This window comes from Euprymna scolopes, chromosome 13 (assembly GCF_053919585.1).
Source record: "Euprymna scolopes isolate OS-2025 chromosome 13, ASM5391958v1, whole genome shotgun sequence".
NCBI classification, from domain to species: Eukaryota; Metazoa; Mollusca; class Cephalopoda; order Sepiida; family Sepiolidae; genus Euprymna; species Euprymna scolopes.
This window is the reverse complement of record NC_136494.1, coordinates 40857132-40876286: the sequence shown is the minus strand read 5'-3', so window position 1 is coordinate 40876286 and position 19155 is coordinate 40857132. Positions and strand designations below refer to the sequence as shown.

Below are 19155 nucleotides of genomic sequence, written 5' to 3'. Positions count from 1 at the left end.
TTTTTAAAGCAACCGGTGTTTCGTGTCTCTTGTGAACGAATCAGCGGCGGTGTAAATGGGGAGCAGAGGGAGGATGAATCTAATAAAGAAAAGATTTTACAACTTCCATTAATTCTAACCGATTTTGGCAGTGAATTCTCACCGGAAAAAAATATGTACGATTATCAAGGAAGTGTAGAGGTAATAGGCTTATAGCACACCTCAGATCCTGTGCTGCAGTTTGTGCACATTACATTTGCATGAAATGTTTTGATTTTTAATCCTATTAAGGTCAAACTCACACGGGGGAAAAAAGGAGTTCATTTTATTTATATAGTAGAAGAGAAGATTATGTTCTTTTCTAAAATTTTGTTTATTTAAGGAAAAAAAAAATAACATTTTCTATTAAACATTCAGTTTGAAAGTATTGTAGAAATCAACCCATTCAATTTTTAGAAAGGGTTTTAGTTTGCAAGTTTAACATAAATGACTCCTGCTTGAAATTTCAAAATGGATTTGTAAATAGGATTTTTAAAAATTTAGAAACAAGTTCAAAAATCAACTAGAAGATCCCTAATTGATACATTGTGTTAAACTTGTATCTGAAAAAAAAAAAAAAAAAAAAAAAAAAAGTAATTTTTATTTTTTCCAGAAAATTAGTAAAACATGTTTCGTTTCTGTCAAAATAGCATTAGACAGTTTATTTTTTTTACTGGAAGGGGAGGGGGGGGTTCACCACTTATTAAAGCCCGAAGACCACTCAAGGATAAGAGTTAATGAATGTAAGGTAGTAGTGAAGTAATCGTTAATGCTGTAAATTGGGTAGAATTTGATTAATACGAGGACGACTCAACAGAAATTTTACATTAGATTTAAAGGCTACCATGTTTTATTTAACCAGGAAGCATGCCAGCAGAACAGTGTTCCAAAGGCAGACAGTTCTGGGAAAGAAACTTTGTTCATAGAATTTGCATTTAGACAAATGAGAGTGAGAAAAATCATATAGTGGTTTTAGCTAGTCAAGTATTTTTTGCGAAAGTTTGGCAAGGAGGACTATAGATTGGAGTTCAGAAGAGTATTTACTATAAAAATAGCGATAGAGCAGAGACAGGCTCACAACATCTCTTCTGTGGAAAAGTGGTTGCAGGGAAGAAAAAAGGGCATCACCTACTAGTTTTTGAAGTCGGTTTTTAACTTTATCAAGGCAGGATAGGGCGTGCCAAGCAGCACCTAACCATATGTGGCAACAGTACTCCATTGTATGGCACACCTGGCTCTTATACAGATAAAGAATCGCATCAGCAGTGAGATACTAAAGCGGTAGAGTGACCCAACCATCTTTCCAGCAATCTTGGCAACAGATTTGATGTATGTGTTCCATTTCAGATCAGGAGTGAAGGGCAGTCACAGAAGCTTGTCAAGACTTCAAGACTAGAGCCATTCATTTCATTTGGGACTTGGTGGGGATCAGAGAGATTATGATGAAAGGAGAAGCTTAATTTCCGATGTAAGGATTTTATAACTGAGGACATTCCCAGCTATTCTATAGCTGATGATCTTGTGAAATATTTATGCCATACTATCAAAAGCCTTTGATATGTCAAGAGCTATTGCTCTAAAGACAAAGCCCCCATTGAGTGATTCACTAATCCTATGTGATATAACAATTAGTACATCAGCTGTAGATCTCGCAGAATAGAAACCACACTGCATGCCACCATGTAGGTGATTTTTGCTGAGGTGGTTGATCACTTCTGTTTAATAATTTCCAGCAACGTACTCATGATGCACAGAAAACAGAGGGAGATGATCAATCACTGGAATTTCTAAATACAGGACAGATTGAAGTTTTCCAAGGTGTTGGGAAGCATTTCTCTTTAAGGCAACATTTAAACAGCTTTGTAAGTATGGGAGCCAGTTACAGTTGAAGTTTTTTGAACACTATAACCGAAATGCTGTAGGGGCTAGTTGCTTTACTAAAATCAAGGTTTTTGATGAGCTTAGCAAAATTATGTACAGAAATTTGTATGTTGCTTAGTGTTTTCAGTTACAGTGGGGAATACAGGCGGTAGGTGGTCCGGAGTGCAAAGGGTAGAATTTGCTACAAAGTTTTTGGCAAAGAGTTTTGCTTTCTCAGATGCTGACAAGATTACTTCAGGTGCATTAATGATGGTAGGGATAGAGCAACCTATTTATTATTTTCCAAAACTGGTGGGAGCCAAGCCGCTGCTCCGTTACTTTGAACTTGGCATACAGAGCATACAAATCTCTTGCTTTTTTTTTTTATTACCCTTTTACAATGGTTGCTGGCAGTCCTAGAGCTGGCTTTAGTTTCACAACATTTATTATGCTGGAAGCAATGGAAATAGTGATTTCTATGTGCAATGGCAGCAGCACATTTTAGAGTGAACCATGGCTGGCTGTTGGGCTTTTGTTAGAATTTTTTGGAGGAGATAAAGCGGTCTATACCCACAGTTGTAAGTCTGATATTTACACATTCTTTTTGAACATGGAATGTAGAGGTATATCTGATATGAATGTTCGAAAGTCATTCCATATGATATGAATGTTCGAAAGTCATTCCATATGATATGAATGTTCGAAAGTCATTCCATATGATATGAATGTTCGAAAGTCATTCCATATGATATGAATGTTCGAAAGTCATTCCATATGATATGAATGTTCGAAAGTCATTCCATATGATATGAATGTTCGAAAGTCATTCCATATGATATGAATGTTCGAAAGTCATTCCATATGATATGAATGTTCGAAAGTCATTCCATATGATATGAATGTTCGAAAGTCATTCCATATGATATGAATGTTCGAAAGTCATTCCATATGATATGAATGTTCGAAAGTCATTCCATATGATATGAATGTTCGAAAGTCATTCCATATGATATGAATGTTCGAAAGTCATTCCATATGATATGAATGTTCGAAAGTCATTCCATATGATATGAATGTTCGAAAGTCATTCCATATGATATGAATGTTCGAAAGTCATTCCATATGATATGAATGTTCGAAAGTCATTCCAGTCAGCCATAGAGTATCGATACATAGTATGATGGAGAAATACATCAGAAGACTTATTACATTTTGTTTTCATCTTAACCGAGACAACCGAGTGAACAGAAGATCTCAATGGAGAAGGAACGGAGGATGAGCACATATTGGGCAAGTTGTAAGAAACAGGTCAAGGAGACTTGCATATCGTCTGTCGAAGTCAGGCATACCGGTGGGTTAGTGAACAGTTTGTGTTAGCTCATAGGCAATCAAGGAATCATGACAGTACCTCCCCTCGTCATTCATCTTCCTGGAGTGGACGAGCCATTCAACGTTGTGAACACTGAAGTCTCCACAGACGTGAAAGTCTAAGAATGGATAGACAGAATATGGTCAATTTTTTCAGAGATACTTTCAATGATAGTAACTCCGCTGTTATGGGGTCGATAGAAAGCAAATATGAATACTGTGCTGTGAGCAAGTGCTACTCTGAAGCACATTACATCACATCTATCACATGGAAAGCCATCTCTAATGTGGTACATATTCCATGCCCATGACGATTTTGGAGGTCAGATTTTGATGTCAAATTTGAATATCTGATAATCGAGAACTCAAAGGAAATGGTCGGTCTAATGCTAGTTTCGCTAAAGCAAGAAGTCTGATTTAGTTTCCTGTAATTGGTTTTCTCTCAGGAAGGTTGAAACGTAGACACCCGATGTTAGAGAAGGAGACCTAGTAGTGGAGGTCTACGTTGGGAGTTAGAGTTCTGGGTTTAACCTTGTTTATTTCTTGTGATTTTTCATTTTTTGAGGATTGAGTAATGTGGAGGTCTGCAGTTGTTTGAGCAGAGCAGAGAAAAAAACCCCAAAGAATGATTTTTGCAACCATAAGATAAAGCCGTAACAATTCCCCACTAATATGGCATAGAGAGACCCCACTAGAAGCTACTGCATGGTCCAGAATCCATTTACCAAATGGCAATACAGCATCCCCAGTACTTTGCACCTGCTTGGGGGTTAATCCAAGGTTTGAATCCCTATCAGGCAGATAATGTTAGCTCAGGTAAAATGCTTACTTCCAGCACCCTTAGTGACATGGCCACAAGGGTAGAGATAGGGAGAGAAAATAAAGACATCTTAAACAACTGCTATAAAAAAATAAAAACACTGCCGGCCCAAAGCACATCTATTTCTGCTCCCTTTGTCAGAAACATCGCTCATTTTGTAAATGAGGACTGAGTCACAAAATAGAAGCGATAGTTACAGAACTGCTGAAAATGCACCCACAACACGTTTTCTATTCTCCATTAAAAAAAAAAAATAAAAATAAAAAACTGAAGTTCAAAACAAGCTTATTTTTCATTTCAGAAAGTAATATAACTTTTCCTCTCACTAAGGGCACAAGCTGGATAGATAAATATATACTTAAAGAGTATAAATAAGCAAATAGTATTAAAAAAAAAAAAAAAAGAAAAACGGTGGGGATGTGTCTGAAAGTAAGTTTCATACAACAATCTGTAAAAACAATTTAAAAAGTGATATCAAAAAATGTTTTTACGACTGGAACAATTAAAATCCACTTTATTACATTTTGTTTTCAAGACAATTTTTGGAAATAACTTTGTCAAGACTAACAAAACAGTTTTTAAGATAATTAAGGGTTAAATAATACCCAATAAAATAAAAATCCAAAACTAAAATGTTTGATCGAAATATAATTTACTTACTGAACTTGCCAAATGGCTGCAGAAAAATTCAAAAATTGTTTTCACATTTTTTGATGAATTTGAACGACATTTTTCGGGAGAAGTTATTTCCAAGTCCACAGATTCAGCTGAAAGTAAAGATAAGTGTTAATTCAGTAAGAACAGTTAGAAAAGTTATTGCAGGAGTTTAATTCTTAGTAGAAAATGAACACAATACAAAGATAGTAAACATTTTTTTTTAATAAAAACATAAAAGAAATGTAATCTGATGATATTTCATTTTGTTTGCTATAAATATTTAATCCTCCCACTGCTACCAGTTAACACCGGGACCTATTCCAAATTTTCCTATATTTTCATTGCACACATCGTAACTGGTTATTAGCTACATACACATAACAATCTTTCCATTACCAGATTAAAAAATAATTTCTCCCTTCTCAAAATCTGCCCCATCTAATTGGAAGAGACCATTTCTTCATACATAAATGAACACTCCAAAAATTTTCCAATATGGCGACTCTACACAATAAATACCAAATATAAACATTAACCACTCAAACAGAAATTTAAATACTGTTAACCTTATACTTATCTATGCACAAAGTGCCTACACACCAATACCACCCCCCAAACATAAAATAAACCTGCAAAAAATAAAAATGAATAAAAATAAAAATATTTATGGGTAGCATTATTTATTTTTCAATTTGGGAGCAGCTTCTCAACCCTTACATAATGCTATTTTTTTTTTTTGGGGGGGGGGGGGCTTTTTTATATTATTGTTTTTCCCTTTACTCTTAGTGTGAGCAATTATATTTTTCCAAAGATTACCTAGGCTTCAACAATGTTACTTATTGTGTCAACTGCTTTCAACCCTTACACGATGCTATTTTTTGGTTTTGTTTTAGTTTGTTTATAAAACAAATTATAAAAAAAAACTATTTTTATATAAAACATTACACCCAAAAAATGAAAAAAAACAGAAAATGTTTTTTTTTCATCACTTTTTATTAGATTAAATTTACGACATTTGAGACCGCCACATTGCTTTTAAAAATTGGCCTTTTTTTGACAGATTGGCCTTTTTTATGCTCTTAATTAAAACAGAAAGGTCAAATTTTAAAACCAATATGACGGCCTCGAATGTTGTACATTTAGTCAAATAAAAATGAAAAAAAAAAAAAAAAAAAAAAATTTTTCTGATTTTATTTCAGCTTTTGGGTTGATGTGTTTTATATAAAAATATTTTTTATAATTTTTCTGTGTTAAATAATTGACGCCACTAAAGTACACATTTCCCCTGAATTACATTTCCTACAGAAACCCTTATTTGTTATATATTTGTTTTTTTTGTGTACTTCTCTTTTCTGGAGTCATTATCGGCACTGCTCGGACATTAACTTGAAAAAAAAAAAAAAAAAAAAAAAAAAAAAAAAAAAAAAGGGTAAATTTTTACCTTATCTCCTCCTCCACAATTTCCTTTGAAATGATGACTTTTAGGGATTTTGACTATGCTGAATGAAACATTCTCTTAACTTTGGCAGAAAAAGTAGTTTTCAAGATATAAAGACATGCATTATGCCCTGTACTTCACTGGTTGCCAGATTTGTATGCACATGTGATAAACAAATCTACTTCCCTGACCGACACTGCCAGCCCCCTAATTTTTGGGGGAGAGGAGGGGGACGGGTGCGTATACCGACAACAGATATCAAGGTTAAATTTAGAGCAAATACTTTGACAACCACCCCACTTTTAACATGGGGTGTATTCTGTAAGCCATTCCTACTATGATGAGGTTGAAAGTGTCTATTCCAAAAGTCATTCTTAATAGGTTAGGAGTGTCTATTCCGAAAGCTATTCTTAACATGAGGTTGGGGGGGGGGTTATTCCGAAAGCCGTTCTTCACATTAGGATGTTGGCCACCAACAACCATAGTTTAATTTTTTACGAGGAGTGTGTGTGGGGTGGGAGGGAGTAATGCCGGTTAATGAGTCCTGCTAGTTTAGTATATTTATATCGATTCTAAATGAAATATTTGTAACTTGCAATAAATATTAGTGCATTTAAATTTAATGAGAACAATTAACTTCTAAAATATTTTTCTTTTGTAGTTGGTTTATTTCACCAGCATTGGGTTATTTAACGTTGAAGAATTGGTTTTGTTTTGTTTATTTATTGTTTGCTATTTTCCCAGATTTTGTTGGTATTCAAACTCAAGTAGAAATAATGCTTTCTAATGGGCACTAGTTATATATTGTGTTTTTTGGATGGTATTATTTCCTACCTTAGGTAAAGTGGACATTTATAGGCTTCCGCATATAAACTGTTACTGAAGAAGTGCTATAAGCTTCTCAGAGCTCAAAGAATTTTTTCATATATAACTTTGGAAAAGCGGTTGGATAAGAAATTTTAATGAATTAGTTTGCCGTTAGACGTTCTTGTCTAATGAAGGTATTTCTGATAAGTGTTTCAAAGCGGACGAGATCTATGGTGCTACATCCTTTTTTTTGTAGCCTGATTGAAAATCTGTCAGTAAATTGGTAGTTTTAAGTATCCATGTTAATCTTTTGATGACCATTTACTCTAAAGTTTTACAGAGACAACTGGTTAGAGAAATAGGTCTATAGTTGGAAGGATTAGACAAGTCCTTCTCAGTTTTGGGTATTGGAATGCTATTGGCTTGTTTCCAAGAGCTAGGTATGTTCCCACTGGACCAGATGTTGAAAATGTTTAGAAGTTTTTTGAAGGATTTGGCAATTGTTTAAGAAATTCATAATGTACATTGTCCGGTCCTACTGCAGTGTTGATATTGTCTGAAAGAGTCCGATAAGTCAGTCAGAATAAAAGGTAAATAAATTGTATGTTCTACATTTTTGGAGTGAAAGTCGAGGTTTACTTTTTCATCTATTGATGCTCTGGAATTTTTGGTTGTGATTTGCTGCAGAAGAGTTTAGGCAATTGTGTTAGCTATTTCTTTAGGGTCGGTTATTTTTCCATTGTTGTTGGATAGATGCTTGAGAGGGGTGTTTGTTCCCCCCCCCCCCCGAGATCTTTCTAATCACGTTCCATACTGTTTTTGTTTTAGTGTTAGTTAATATTGGATACAAATTCTCTTCATGAGGAATATTTTGATTGTTTGATGATTTGCCTCGCTTTGGCATATTTTGAAGGAATTCAAGTTTTCTGTTGGGTGTATATTGAATTTGCATAGGGCAGTTTTGTGCAATTGTAAGTGTTTTTTGCATTTTTCATTGAACCAGGAATCATTGTAGTGTTTTTGGAGTAATTTGGAATGCATTTCTCTGCCATGGAAGTTATTGTTTTGATGAAGTGATAGATTGGATGGGTTTGAAACTAGTTCTATGGAACAAAGTTAAATTTTTACCAATTTTCTTTGTTTAGGTTCCAGTTGGGAATTTTATCTTCATGGTTAGAGCTTAAACTTTTAAGGGTAATGGGAAAATGGTTACTTTCACAAGTATTGTTGTGTTAACCAGGAGAAATCCAAAAATATGGTTGGATCACATAAGGTCAGATCTATTGCAGATTATTTTCCCGAGTATGGGCACATATGTTGGGGATTGGTTGTTATATAGGCAAAAATCATTTTTGTTTATAAATCTTTCCATGCCTTTTTGATTTGTTTCATTGCAGCCCCAGATTGAGCTTTGTCAGTTCAAGTATCATAAATGGTGTGGAGAGTTGTTTATATTTTGTAATTAATTTTCTCAATGGGAGGAATGTATATGAAACAAATGTTTGTTCATTTAAGATAATTTTTACCGCTGACACCTGTAAGTTTGTTTTAAGTTCTATGGCTATGAGGTAACTCATTCCGGACTAAGATGTGCCTCCTGGGCATGAAGGTCAAAGTTTTTGATGTAGTTATATCTTTTTTATTTTTTATATTTTTTTTAAATGTTTATTTTTTTTATATCTTTTATATTTTTTATTTTTTAAATGTTTATTTTTTATATTTTTTATTTTTTAAATGTTTATTTTTTTTATATTTTTTATATTTTTATATTTTTTATGTTTATTTTTTTGTGACCTTTGAGAAAAGTTTCTTGTAGACAGATAATGGCTGGATTCAATTTTGTTATTAGCAGCTGTAGTTCGTTGAGGTTTCCTTTTATTCTAGAGTTCCATTGTAGAATCTTATGTGTGGTTGTATTTGTAGTACTTTATTATTCCTCTGCATGTTTTAGTATTCTATTATCTTTCTGGCTTCCGGGAAGGTCTTGTAGGTGCTTGCAAATGTTCATCCACTTCCATTTTTTTGTATTTTTAATTTTTAGTTTGGTACTTCATTTGGTGTTATTTCTGGTTTGGATCTAGATTGGGAGCATAAGCAAGATTTTTCAATCTCCAGGCGTTTTGGTTTGTTTTTATTTTGGTTTCTTGATTTTCTCTATCTTAGGCATCTTTCTTGGCTCTTGGTTTTGATTAATTCGAATTTGTTTTTGCCTTCAAACAGCACCATCTGTTTTCTGTTATGTTGATTTTTTCTAATGGAGTTTTGTTTCGGTGAAAGATCATTGGTTTGATTGTAGTATTGGGTAATTTGCTAATTTTTTTTTTTTGGTCTGTAGTATTTTCAGTTTCATCAATCGGGGATTGGAGATTATCCTTTAGGTCCCATTTAGTTAACCTAATTAAATTTTCCTTTAATGTTTCTACTAATAATTTTAATTCTTTCATCAATTCAATCTGATCGTTATGTGTCGTTTCTTGCCTTGAAATCAAATTATTTGTCATTTTAGCTATATTTGCATACGTTGGTGAATCCGACATGCTCTCAACTAACCTCGTTTCTGGGTATGAAGAATTTTTTATGTGTTTATAGTTTTGTTTTTCCTTCTTCCAAACTTCATTCTTTTGAATCAGCTGGATGTTTTTGTTTACAGTTTGCGCATTTTAATGGCATTTTGCAATTAACGTGTTCTCCCATTTTGCCATAGGTTTTACATGTTGGTGAGTGAGTGAGCGTGTTTGTTTAATGGCATTTCAACCTCTAAGGGTCATTTAATGCCAAAAAAGTTTTACTGATATAATAGTTTTTCAGTTTCTTGTAAAAATATTTTAAGTTTCTTGAAAAGTTTCTTTTGAAGCAAGATGCTTTAGGTTTTCCGAGAAATTGTTTTAGTTGTAAGACGTTTGTTTTTCTAAAATGAATTTTACTTGTTTACTTTATAGGAGTTTGAATACATTTGTTTCTTTTAGTTTATGGTTTGTTGGGGCTCCATTTCTTGGAACACTTTCGTTTTTAATTATTGGTTGATGTTCATGCAATTTGTTTGCAGTGCATTTGTTCCATTCCTCTTGCCACTTGTTTTCTATATATTCGTTGATTTTTCTTTTTAGGTCTGTGTGTGGTATTTTAATTTTTTTCATTTGGTGGTTTGTGGCTTCTTTAGCCAGTTTGTCTGTCTTTTCATTTCCTGGGATGCCGACATGGTTTGGCATCCAGGCTATTATAATTGTTTTTTTTCGGTTATTTTGTTGTATTCTTGTATAATTTCTGTGATAAAAGGGTGTTTATATTTTTCTTCAAGGGCCATGATACAGGATAGGGAGTCTGTATATATCATGAATTTTTGTTCGTTGATGTTTTTGATGTGTTTGAGAGCTATTTTGATGGCCTGCAGCTCGGCTGTATATATTGAAGCCTTGTTGGGCAGTCGTATTTGATATTGATTTTGCCCATCTGTGCATGCTGCGCTTGTTCCATTTATAGTGTATATTTCTGCATATTTTTCTTAGTTCTCCAAAGTTGCTTTTGTTTGTTATATTATTTGTAATGTTTTTCTTGTATGCAGTTAGGTCAGTTTTTGGTTTGTGTAATGTCCATGGTGGTCTGTCATTTTTTTTTGAGTAATTATATTGTCGGGGTTTTCATTGATTTGATGTATTATTTCTTTAATTCTGTGTCCAAAGGAGGGTATACTTTTTGGTTTCTCTGAATAAAAGTTTGTACATTGTGGGTTGAAGATAGTTTTGTATGTTGGGTTTTCGGGGTTGCTTTGTCGTTTTGTTGCACATTGTAACGCTAGCTTTTCCCATCTTAAATGTAGGGATAGTTCTTGGGCTTCTATATGCAGGCTTTCCATTGAAGTTTGACAGGCTCCCAGGCTAAGTCTTAAACTTTGATTCCGTATTGTTAGTAGTTTGTTTTCATAGGATTTGTAAGTAGAGCTGTATATGGCACAACCATAGTCCAGTTTGGATCTGATATGTGAGCGGTATATTTTGAGCATTGTATCTTGGTCTGCTCCCCAGTCTAGTTTTGATACTATTAAGATATTTATTGTTTTTAAGCATTTTTGTTTTAATTTGTTAATGTGCTCCTTGAAGTTTAGCTCATCAAAAATGATCCCTAGAAATTTGGTATGTTATACTACTGGTATTAGTTGCCCACCTAGCTGTGGGTCAAGGTGGTATTTTTGTTTCTTACAAAAGTAGATACATGTGGCTTTGTTTTTGGACATTTTGAATCATTTTGGTTAACCCAAAGATCTATTTTGTTAAGGCAATGTTGCATTTGTCTTTCGATAGTTGGGTTATTTGGTGATGAGCAAGTTATTGAAAAGTCATCAAATATTTTTTCGAATCCCATGTTAACATTTTCGATTATACTGTTGATTTTAATTAGGAAAAGGGTGGCAGATAGTACACTACCCTGTGGTACCCCTGTTTCTTGTGTGTATTGATCTGATGTTATATTTCTTAAGCATTCTTTAAATGTTCTGTGGGATAGGAATTCTTGGATAAATTTTGCTAGGTTTCCTCTGATTCCCATATTATGAATATCTTTCAAGATTCCATATCTCCACATGGTGTCATATGCTTTTGATATCAAAAAAGATTGAGACCACGTGATGGCTTCTTATTAGACCGTTACGAATGTTTCTAGTCAAATAAGTTGGTCATTAGTACCTTGATTTTGTCTAAATCCGCTTTGGTGTTTAGAGATGAGGTTATATTTTTCTAAATGCCACATTAGTCTTGTATTGGCTATCCTTTCTGTTATTTTTCATATACAGCTTGTTAGGGCGATGGGAGAATAATTGATAGGGTTGGAGTGATCTTTTCCTGTTTTAGGGATTGGGATGATATTGGATTCGAGCCAGTGTTTTGGGAAATTGTTAGTCCACCATATTTTGTTAATTATCTGTAAGAGAATGTTGAGGTGTCTGGCATGTGTTTTAGAAATTGATAGTGGATGTCGTCTGGACTGGTAGCTGTATCTTTACTTTTATGAATTGCATTTTTTAGTTCTGTTATAGTGAAAGAGGTGTTATAGTATTCTTTGTTATTGGATGTGAAGTTGAGTTCTTTTTCTGCGTTGTTTTTATATTTTTGGAATTTGGGGGAGTAGTGGTTGGATGATGAGTTTTGGCTGAATTCATTTGCGATTATGTTTGCTATTTCTTTTGTCTAATTTGTCTACCATTTGGTGTATTTATATTTATTGGTGTTCCAAGTTTTTTTTTCCAGTTATTTTTCTTATTATTTCCCATGTTTTTTTGATGGCGTGTTGTTCAATTTGGAAATATAGTTTTTCCAGGTTTATTTTTTGCTTTTTTTATAATATAGCGCACTTTTGCTTGTAGGTATTTTTGGAGGTTGGGTTTTGTAGAATGTTGTTTGAAGTGTTTTAGCATTTTTTTTCTGTTGGTTATTGCTTCTTTACATTCTATTGTGAACCATGGCGTTGATTTTGGGTGTGGTTTAGTGGAAGATTTTGGGATTGTCTTGATTGCTATTTCGTTTAGCATATTGGTGAAGGCTAACGTAGGATCTGGTTTGTTAACTATTTCTTGGCTAATTAGGTTTGTTAACTATTTCTTGGCTAATTAGGTTTGTTAACTATTTCTTGGCTAATTAGGTTTGTTAACTATTTCTTGGCTAATTAGGTTTGTTAACTATTTCTTGGCTAATTAGGTTTGTTAACTATTTCTTGGCTAATTAGGTTTGTTAACTATTTCTTGGCTAATTAGGTTTGTTAACTATTTCTTGGCTAATTAGGTTTGTTAACTATTTCTTGGCTAATTAGGTTTGTTAACTATTTCTTGGTTAAGTTTGTGCAAAGTTTGTTATATTCAGTCCAGTTAGCTTTATAGATTTGCTATTTTGGTTTTGTTTCTTCTGTTGCAGGTTCTTGGGTTTTGAGAAAAATTGGAAAGTGATCGCTGCCGCACTGGTCGTTATGTACCTCTCATTGGAAGTCCATAAGTATTGTAGGGTTAGGTCGATAGCTGATGTCATTCCTGTGCTTGGGTGAAGGTATGTGTGTGTTTTGTCGTTAAATATAGCTATTTCGGGTGATTCCAGTAATGATTCAATGATTTTCCCAGTTGGGTTAATATTCTCACATCCCCACATTTTGTTATGGGCATTGAAGCCCCCATTAATATAAAAGGTGTGGGGAGTTGTGTTATCAGAACTTCAATCTACATTCCACATAAACTAAATAAAACTGAAATTGAACAAATAGTTGTTGGTCGGTGGAGTGCAGCTTTAATTGCTATTGTTTAAAGGTTTGTTTGAAGTTGTAATTTTATATGTGGTATCTTTTTTTATTATAATTGAGGTGCCACCTATTGGTCAGTTATCTGATCTATTTGTTTCATTGTAAATGTGGTATCCTTTGAAGTTGGTGTCGGCGTATTCTAATATTGAATTAGAATAGTGGATTTGGAATCATTTGGTGGATTTGGAATCATTTGATTTTTTTTATTGTTACTCTTTGGACGTCTATGACGCTTTGTTCCTTCAAGTTACTTTTAATTTCATCTGGTGAACAAAGTGAGAGTTCTGGACTTTATCACACCCTTTGAAGAGTTCAAAATGGTGTGGAGGTAAGCTTTTATTTTAAGGTTGTGGATATGGTTTTGGTTTAGAATTGTAGTTGTTGAGAATTTACTGGTTACTTCTATAAGGAGAGTTTTTCGTTAGTTTTTTCATTGATGTGTTTTTTTTTTACATAGGCATCACCACATTATCAAGGCCCAGAGGCCACTCAAGGATAAGGATTAAAGAGTGTACAGTAGAAATTGGACAATATAGTAATCATTAGTAATGAAAATTTGGTAAATTTGATAACTTATATGGAACGGCTCATCAAGAACTTATTTACTTTAGACTTGAACACAACCATATTGTAGTCAGCCGGAAAGCAGGAAAACGGAAAACAATTCCACAGGCGTGCAGTTCTAAGAAAGAAGCTTTGTTCATGGAATCTACGTTTAGGTTTAGGCACAGATAAAGAGTGGGGGAAATTATTGATAGTGTTTACAGCTAGACGAGTGTTTCTTGTGAAAGTTTGGCGAGGGGGGGACCATAGATTGAAGCTCAGTCGAACACTTTCCATGAAAATAACGATACATCAGAGACAAACTCGCAACATCTCTTCTGTGAGATAGAGGTTGCAGCGAAGAGAAAAGGACATCTCCTACGAAGTCTATTTTGAACTCTATCAAGGCAGGAAAAGTCCTTTCTAGCAGCTCCTGCCCAGATGTGGCAACAGTATTCCATCTTTGGACGTACCTGGCTCTTATATAGATAGAGAATAGCATCAGCAGTGAGATATTTACCGGATCGATAGAAAGATCCCACCATTTTTCCAGCGGCCTTGGCAACAGATTTGATGTACGTGTTCCATTTAAGATCAGGAGTAATGGTCAAGCCCAGAAGCTTGTCAAAACTTGAGGCCTCCTGAAGACGAGAGCCATTCATTTCAATTGATGCCAAATGTGGATTAGAATGTTGATGTAAAGAGAGAAGCTTGGTTTTAGATGCATTAAAAGTAACCAGCCACTCCTTTCCCCATTGTACTACGTGCTCAAGATCAGAGGAGAGAGAATTGGAGAGAACTTGGTCGTTTACTGTCTTAGATGTGCAACCATAAATGGTAGTGTCGTCAGCATAAATGTCTACAAATGATGTAAGGATGTGATTTGGAAGATCATTAATGTAGATCAAGAAAAGAGTTGGGCCTAGGATGGATCCCTGAGGGACACCGGCATTAATACTGTGAGCTTCTGATTTTTGCCCCTCAACTACTACTCTTATGAACCTATCAGAAAGAAATGATTTAATAATTGAGAAGACATTTCCAGCTATACCATATCTAGCGATCTTATGAAGTAAACCTTTATGCCATACCCTATCAAAGGCTTTAGATATGTCAAGAGCAATTGCCCTAGAAAGATTGCCACCATCGAGAGATTTGCTAATCCTATGCGATATAACTGTAAGCACATCTGCTGTAGATCTAGCAGAACGGAAACCATATTGAGTGTCACTAAGGTTATTTTTGTTGAGATGGTTGATTACTTCTGTATTTTACACAGATTCTAGCAACTTACTCATGACGCACAGGAGACTTATTGGCCTGTACTGAGAGAGGGATGAGCGATCACCTGAATTCTTAAATACAGGGCATACTGATGAGATTTTCCAGGGAGATGGGAAACTATTCTCCTTAAGACAACGTTTAAACAGTTTTGTAAGTATGGGCGCTAGTTCAGGTTGAAGTTTTTTGAGTACTATAATTGGAATACCGTCAGGGCCAGTTGCTTTACTGGAATCAAGGTTTTTGATTAGCTTGGCAACATCACGTACAGATATACGTATATCACATAGCGTGTTTTCTGATACAGGAAGAAATATTGGGGGTTAGCGGCCTTGGTCGCAAAGGGTAGAATTAGCTGCAAAGTTAATGACAAAGAGTTTGGCTTTGTCTGATGCTGACGAGATTACCTCAGGTCCATTGATAATAGTTGGGATGGAGCGCACGCTTCTGTTCAGGATTCTGTTTGCTATTTGCCAAAACTGGTGGGAACCAAGCCGCTGCTCAGCTACTTTGGACTTAACAGATTGAGCATACAACTCTCTTGCGTTCCTTATTACTTTCTTACAATGGTTGCTGGCAGTCCTGAAAACGGCTTTAGTTTCCATACATCTATTACGTTTGAAGCAGTGGAAAAAGTGATTTCTGTGCGCAATGGCAGCAGCACATTCTGGAGAGAACCATGGCTGGCTGTTAGGTTTTTGCTGAAACTTTTTAGAGGGTATTAAATGGTCAATACCTACAATTAACCATTCAGTCAGGTCTAATACTATAGAGGACATATCCTTTTTAAACATGGAATGCAGAGGTAGATCAGATATAAATGTACGGAAGCTATCCCAGTCAGCCTTAGTGTATCGATATACTGTACGATGGAGAGGTACGTCTGGGGACTTATTACATTTCATTTTTATCTTAATTGATACAACAGAGTGGTCGGAAGATCCAAGAGGCGACAGAACAGAAACTGAACATAGTTAAGGGCAATTTGTGAGAAAAAGGTCTAGTAGGCTAGCATACTGGCCGTCATTGTCGGGCACACGGGTGGGTTCCTGAACAATCTGAGTGAGGTTTTTGTTATAGATCTAATTTTTTTTCAATGATGAATAGGGATAATTTAGTTATTGGAGTATTGCTCTCTACGGACTCAAAAACGATGAATCTTGGAAATATTTTATCGTTGGTTTTGTCCAATTCTGATTCTGAATATGAGCACTGAGCTTGATTCAATATGGAGTCTTGTTTTTGTTGGTTATCATGGGTTAATTTTTTTTAATTTTTTATTTTTTTATTTCATCTTCCTTGCTCCCCGCCTGTCTCGGAGCTCATCAGTGGGAGATGTTAGGGGGGAAATCCTTTTACCCTATTATTCCAGGGATATAAGGAAGGTATACTCTCACTATTAGGGGGCTGTTACCATCTCAGGTTTGTTTTCCTGACCCATTTTTAATGAAAACTTCAGCTTTTCCAGACTAGTAGATTGACCCTTGCCACCACCTGACACTTCTGCTCTATCTCTTGTTTGTGATTGAGAATCAGACGATTTTCAGGTGTCTTATAGTTTATGTTGTCTGAAGTAGGTTAGTTTTATGTAAGTATTAGGGCTTCACGCGAATAGCTGATTGATCAAATAAGGCCTCTTTGACCACCCCTTTAGGCCAGTTTAGACCTCCAAGTCGTTCAACTGCCAAGATCCCATTCTAAAGCATCATGAGTAGCCACCCATGGCTAACAGGTGGCTCCATTTAGGAACTTTTATCCTCTGCAAGGGAGCAGTCAGTGTATTCTACTGCTCCGACAGAGCCACAGTAAAGAAAGCGAAAAAGAAAAATAGAGGAAGGATGGGGAAAAAAGGGAGAGGGAAAAGTTTGTTTCTTGGTTTTGCAGAACATGATTGAGTTTTACAGAAGATGAAAAAAATCAACATTTATGAGGTACATTTTAGTCAGGAAGTCACTGTTTTCAGACAATCTGATATGGTAACACTAATTTTTCTTTTTTTTAAGTTTTGCATGTCAATGAATTGAGATTTATAAGAAATATTTTATGCGTTGTATCAGTAATTGTTTATATGGGGATTGTACACATTTTTTACTACAAATGATTGTTTTGTAGACAAAATAAACTTTTTTTATGTTATGGTCATTCTGAATTTCACTATCCATATTTATTTAAATAACAATTTAAATTTATTCAAAATTATTTTAAATAAAAATATAGTGTTACATACTGAATGTTAGATATTCCAGTTAATTTAATATAGTTATTTTATATTTGTAATATATTGAATTGTCCTTGGAAAGAGTTCAAGGGCAGCCTAAGTAAATAACTGTCTGGCAAGGTCAGAAGGTTAAATAAAATGTTTGAATGGAAAACAAAGTTAAATTAATTGTTCCAAAAATTAAATTACATCACCACGTTGGCTAAACGAATACAATTTTAAATAAATTTCAAAATCTGATATATTTTTTTATTCGAAGATTTAGCTGGCGAGTACTTTCATGGTAAAAAGAATATTTACCATTTTAAAAAAATGGTTGCTGCAATCTTAAGACGCCTGTTTTATTTATATTATGACAATTATTTTTATGGAAGATTCATTTATGTTCATTTTTAAATGGTATTGACTGACATTTATTTCAAAAGGAATATTGTAAACAATTACAGATTGATGTAGATAGCATAGTAAAATTAAAAAAAAAAATTATTTTGTTTGCAAAACAGCTTGTTTGTTTATAATTCAACCAGAAGTAAAAGGAAAAGAAAAAATGTCAGGAAAAAAAAAACAAAAAAAACTTCACTTTTTCTTTTTAGTTTATCATCTTTTTATATCAATGATCCAAGAAAATTTTCAGATAGTCAAGAAAAGGAGAATTTACCATAGTAAATGAAACCTATCATTTGAAACAGTAAATGATAGAATACAAAATAAATTTAAAATGTACATACACAAACTTAACTAGGTGAATGATAAATTAAACATTACGTCCAAAATATATGCACAAATATTACTTACCATCCAAGTAAAAATTCTTTTTCTGTGCACTGCCCAGGTTCTTGTAATAAAGTGCATCGGATGGTTTGGTCTGGCAAACTGCAGCACCTTGGCATACGCTAGAGTTTTCCTTACTTGGATCGAGTCGTAGACGTCCATCAAAATTGATACTGTATTTATATAATACAGGACCCTTAAATTCTTCTGCATAAAATGTCCTGAAAAATAAATCACAATTCATATTAAAATCTGAGACAAGATCATGTGTGTATGTCTTACACAAATATAACTTTGATAAACACAGACCAAATTATTTTCTTAGTTACAAGCAGCAAGCTTATCCAATGTTGCCAGAGTTAAAGTGTGGAATAACATATGCAACATCATTAAGGAGAGTTTAACAGCAACATTGATATTGTTACTGAAATTACCCATCGAGTTGTTGGGATGTATGTTAATACTATTAACCTAATGCTTATAATTTCATCAGAAATTATAATTCCATTGTCATAAAACTGTTAGTTCCTTTAAAACTAGAGATGCAAAACTACTTCCATTATGCTCATATTGTAAATAGTACAAGTATATTAAGTGTACCTATTTAAGCTACACTTCCTAGTATGTGTTTTTAGGGACAGACATGTGGTCTTCATCTACACATAAAATAGGGACACTTATTCCCCTATGGGAAAAGAAGCATTATAGCTTCATAAACGCAGAATATTGAACACTAACACAAATCAAGTCACATGTGACTACTTTATGTAACACCTTTTTTATGATTAATAACGAAATAAACCTTTTGAAAATGCGACGATACCATTTCCATAAAATAACAAAAACATTCAAATTATTGTCTTCAACTACTCCTTAAGCTTTCATTTATTGGGATTTTTTGACTTTTTATAGTGGCATCTTCTTCCATAGCATTTACTCGTACTTGCGTTTTGTTTTGTTATTACTATTTTTTCAATTGTCACACTTTCGTTACATTGCATATGGTTGTTGCAACAACAACTTTTTTCTCCTGGCTTACAATTATTTGCATTTTCTGTTTACTAGCCTCTTAAAAATAATTTGTTTAAAAATTTATTC

General features: G+C 34.2%; 1 protein-coding gene across 3 annotated transcripts in view; it reads right to left on the bottom strand.

The window, feature by feature from the left end:
- LOC145291983 (cation-independent mannose-6-phosphate receptor-like) overlaps window positions 1–19155 on the bottom strand; it is a 268904-nt gene that overhangs the window by 19524 nt on the left and 230225 nt on the right. For all 3 annotated transcript variants that reach the window (XM_080137940.1, XM_080137937.1, XM_080137939.1), the window contains exons 38-39: window positions 18082–18278; window positions 4727–4833 (exon numbers count right to left, since the gene is read on the bottom strand). In XM_080137940.1, coding sequence (XP_079994066.1) covers window positions 4727–4833; window positions 18082–18278 — 304 coding nt within the window. The remainder of the gene's footprint in view (window positions 1–4726; window positions 4834–18081; window positions 18279–19155) is intronic.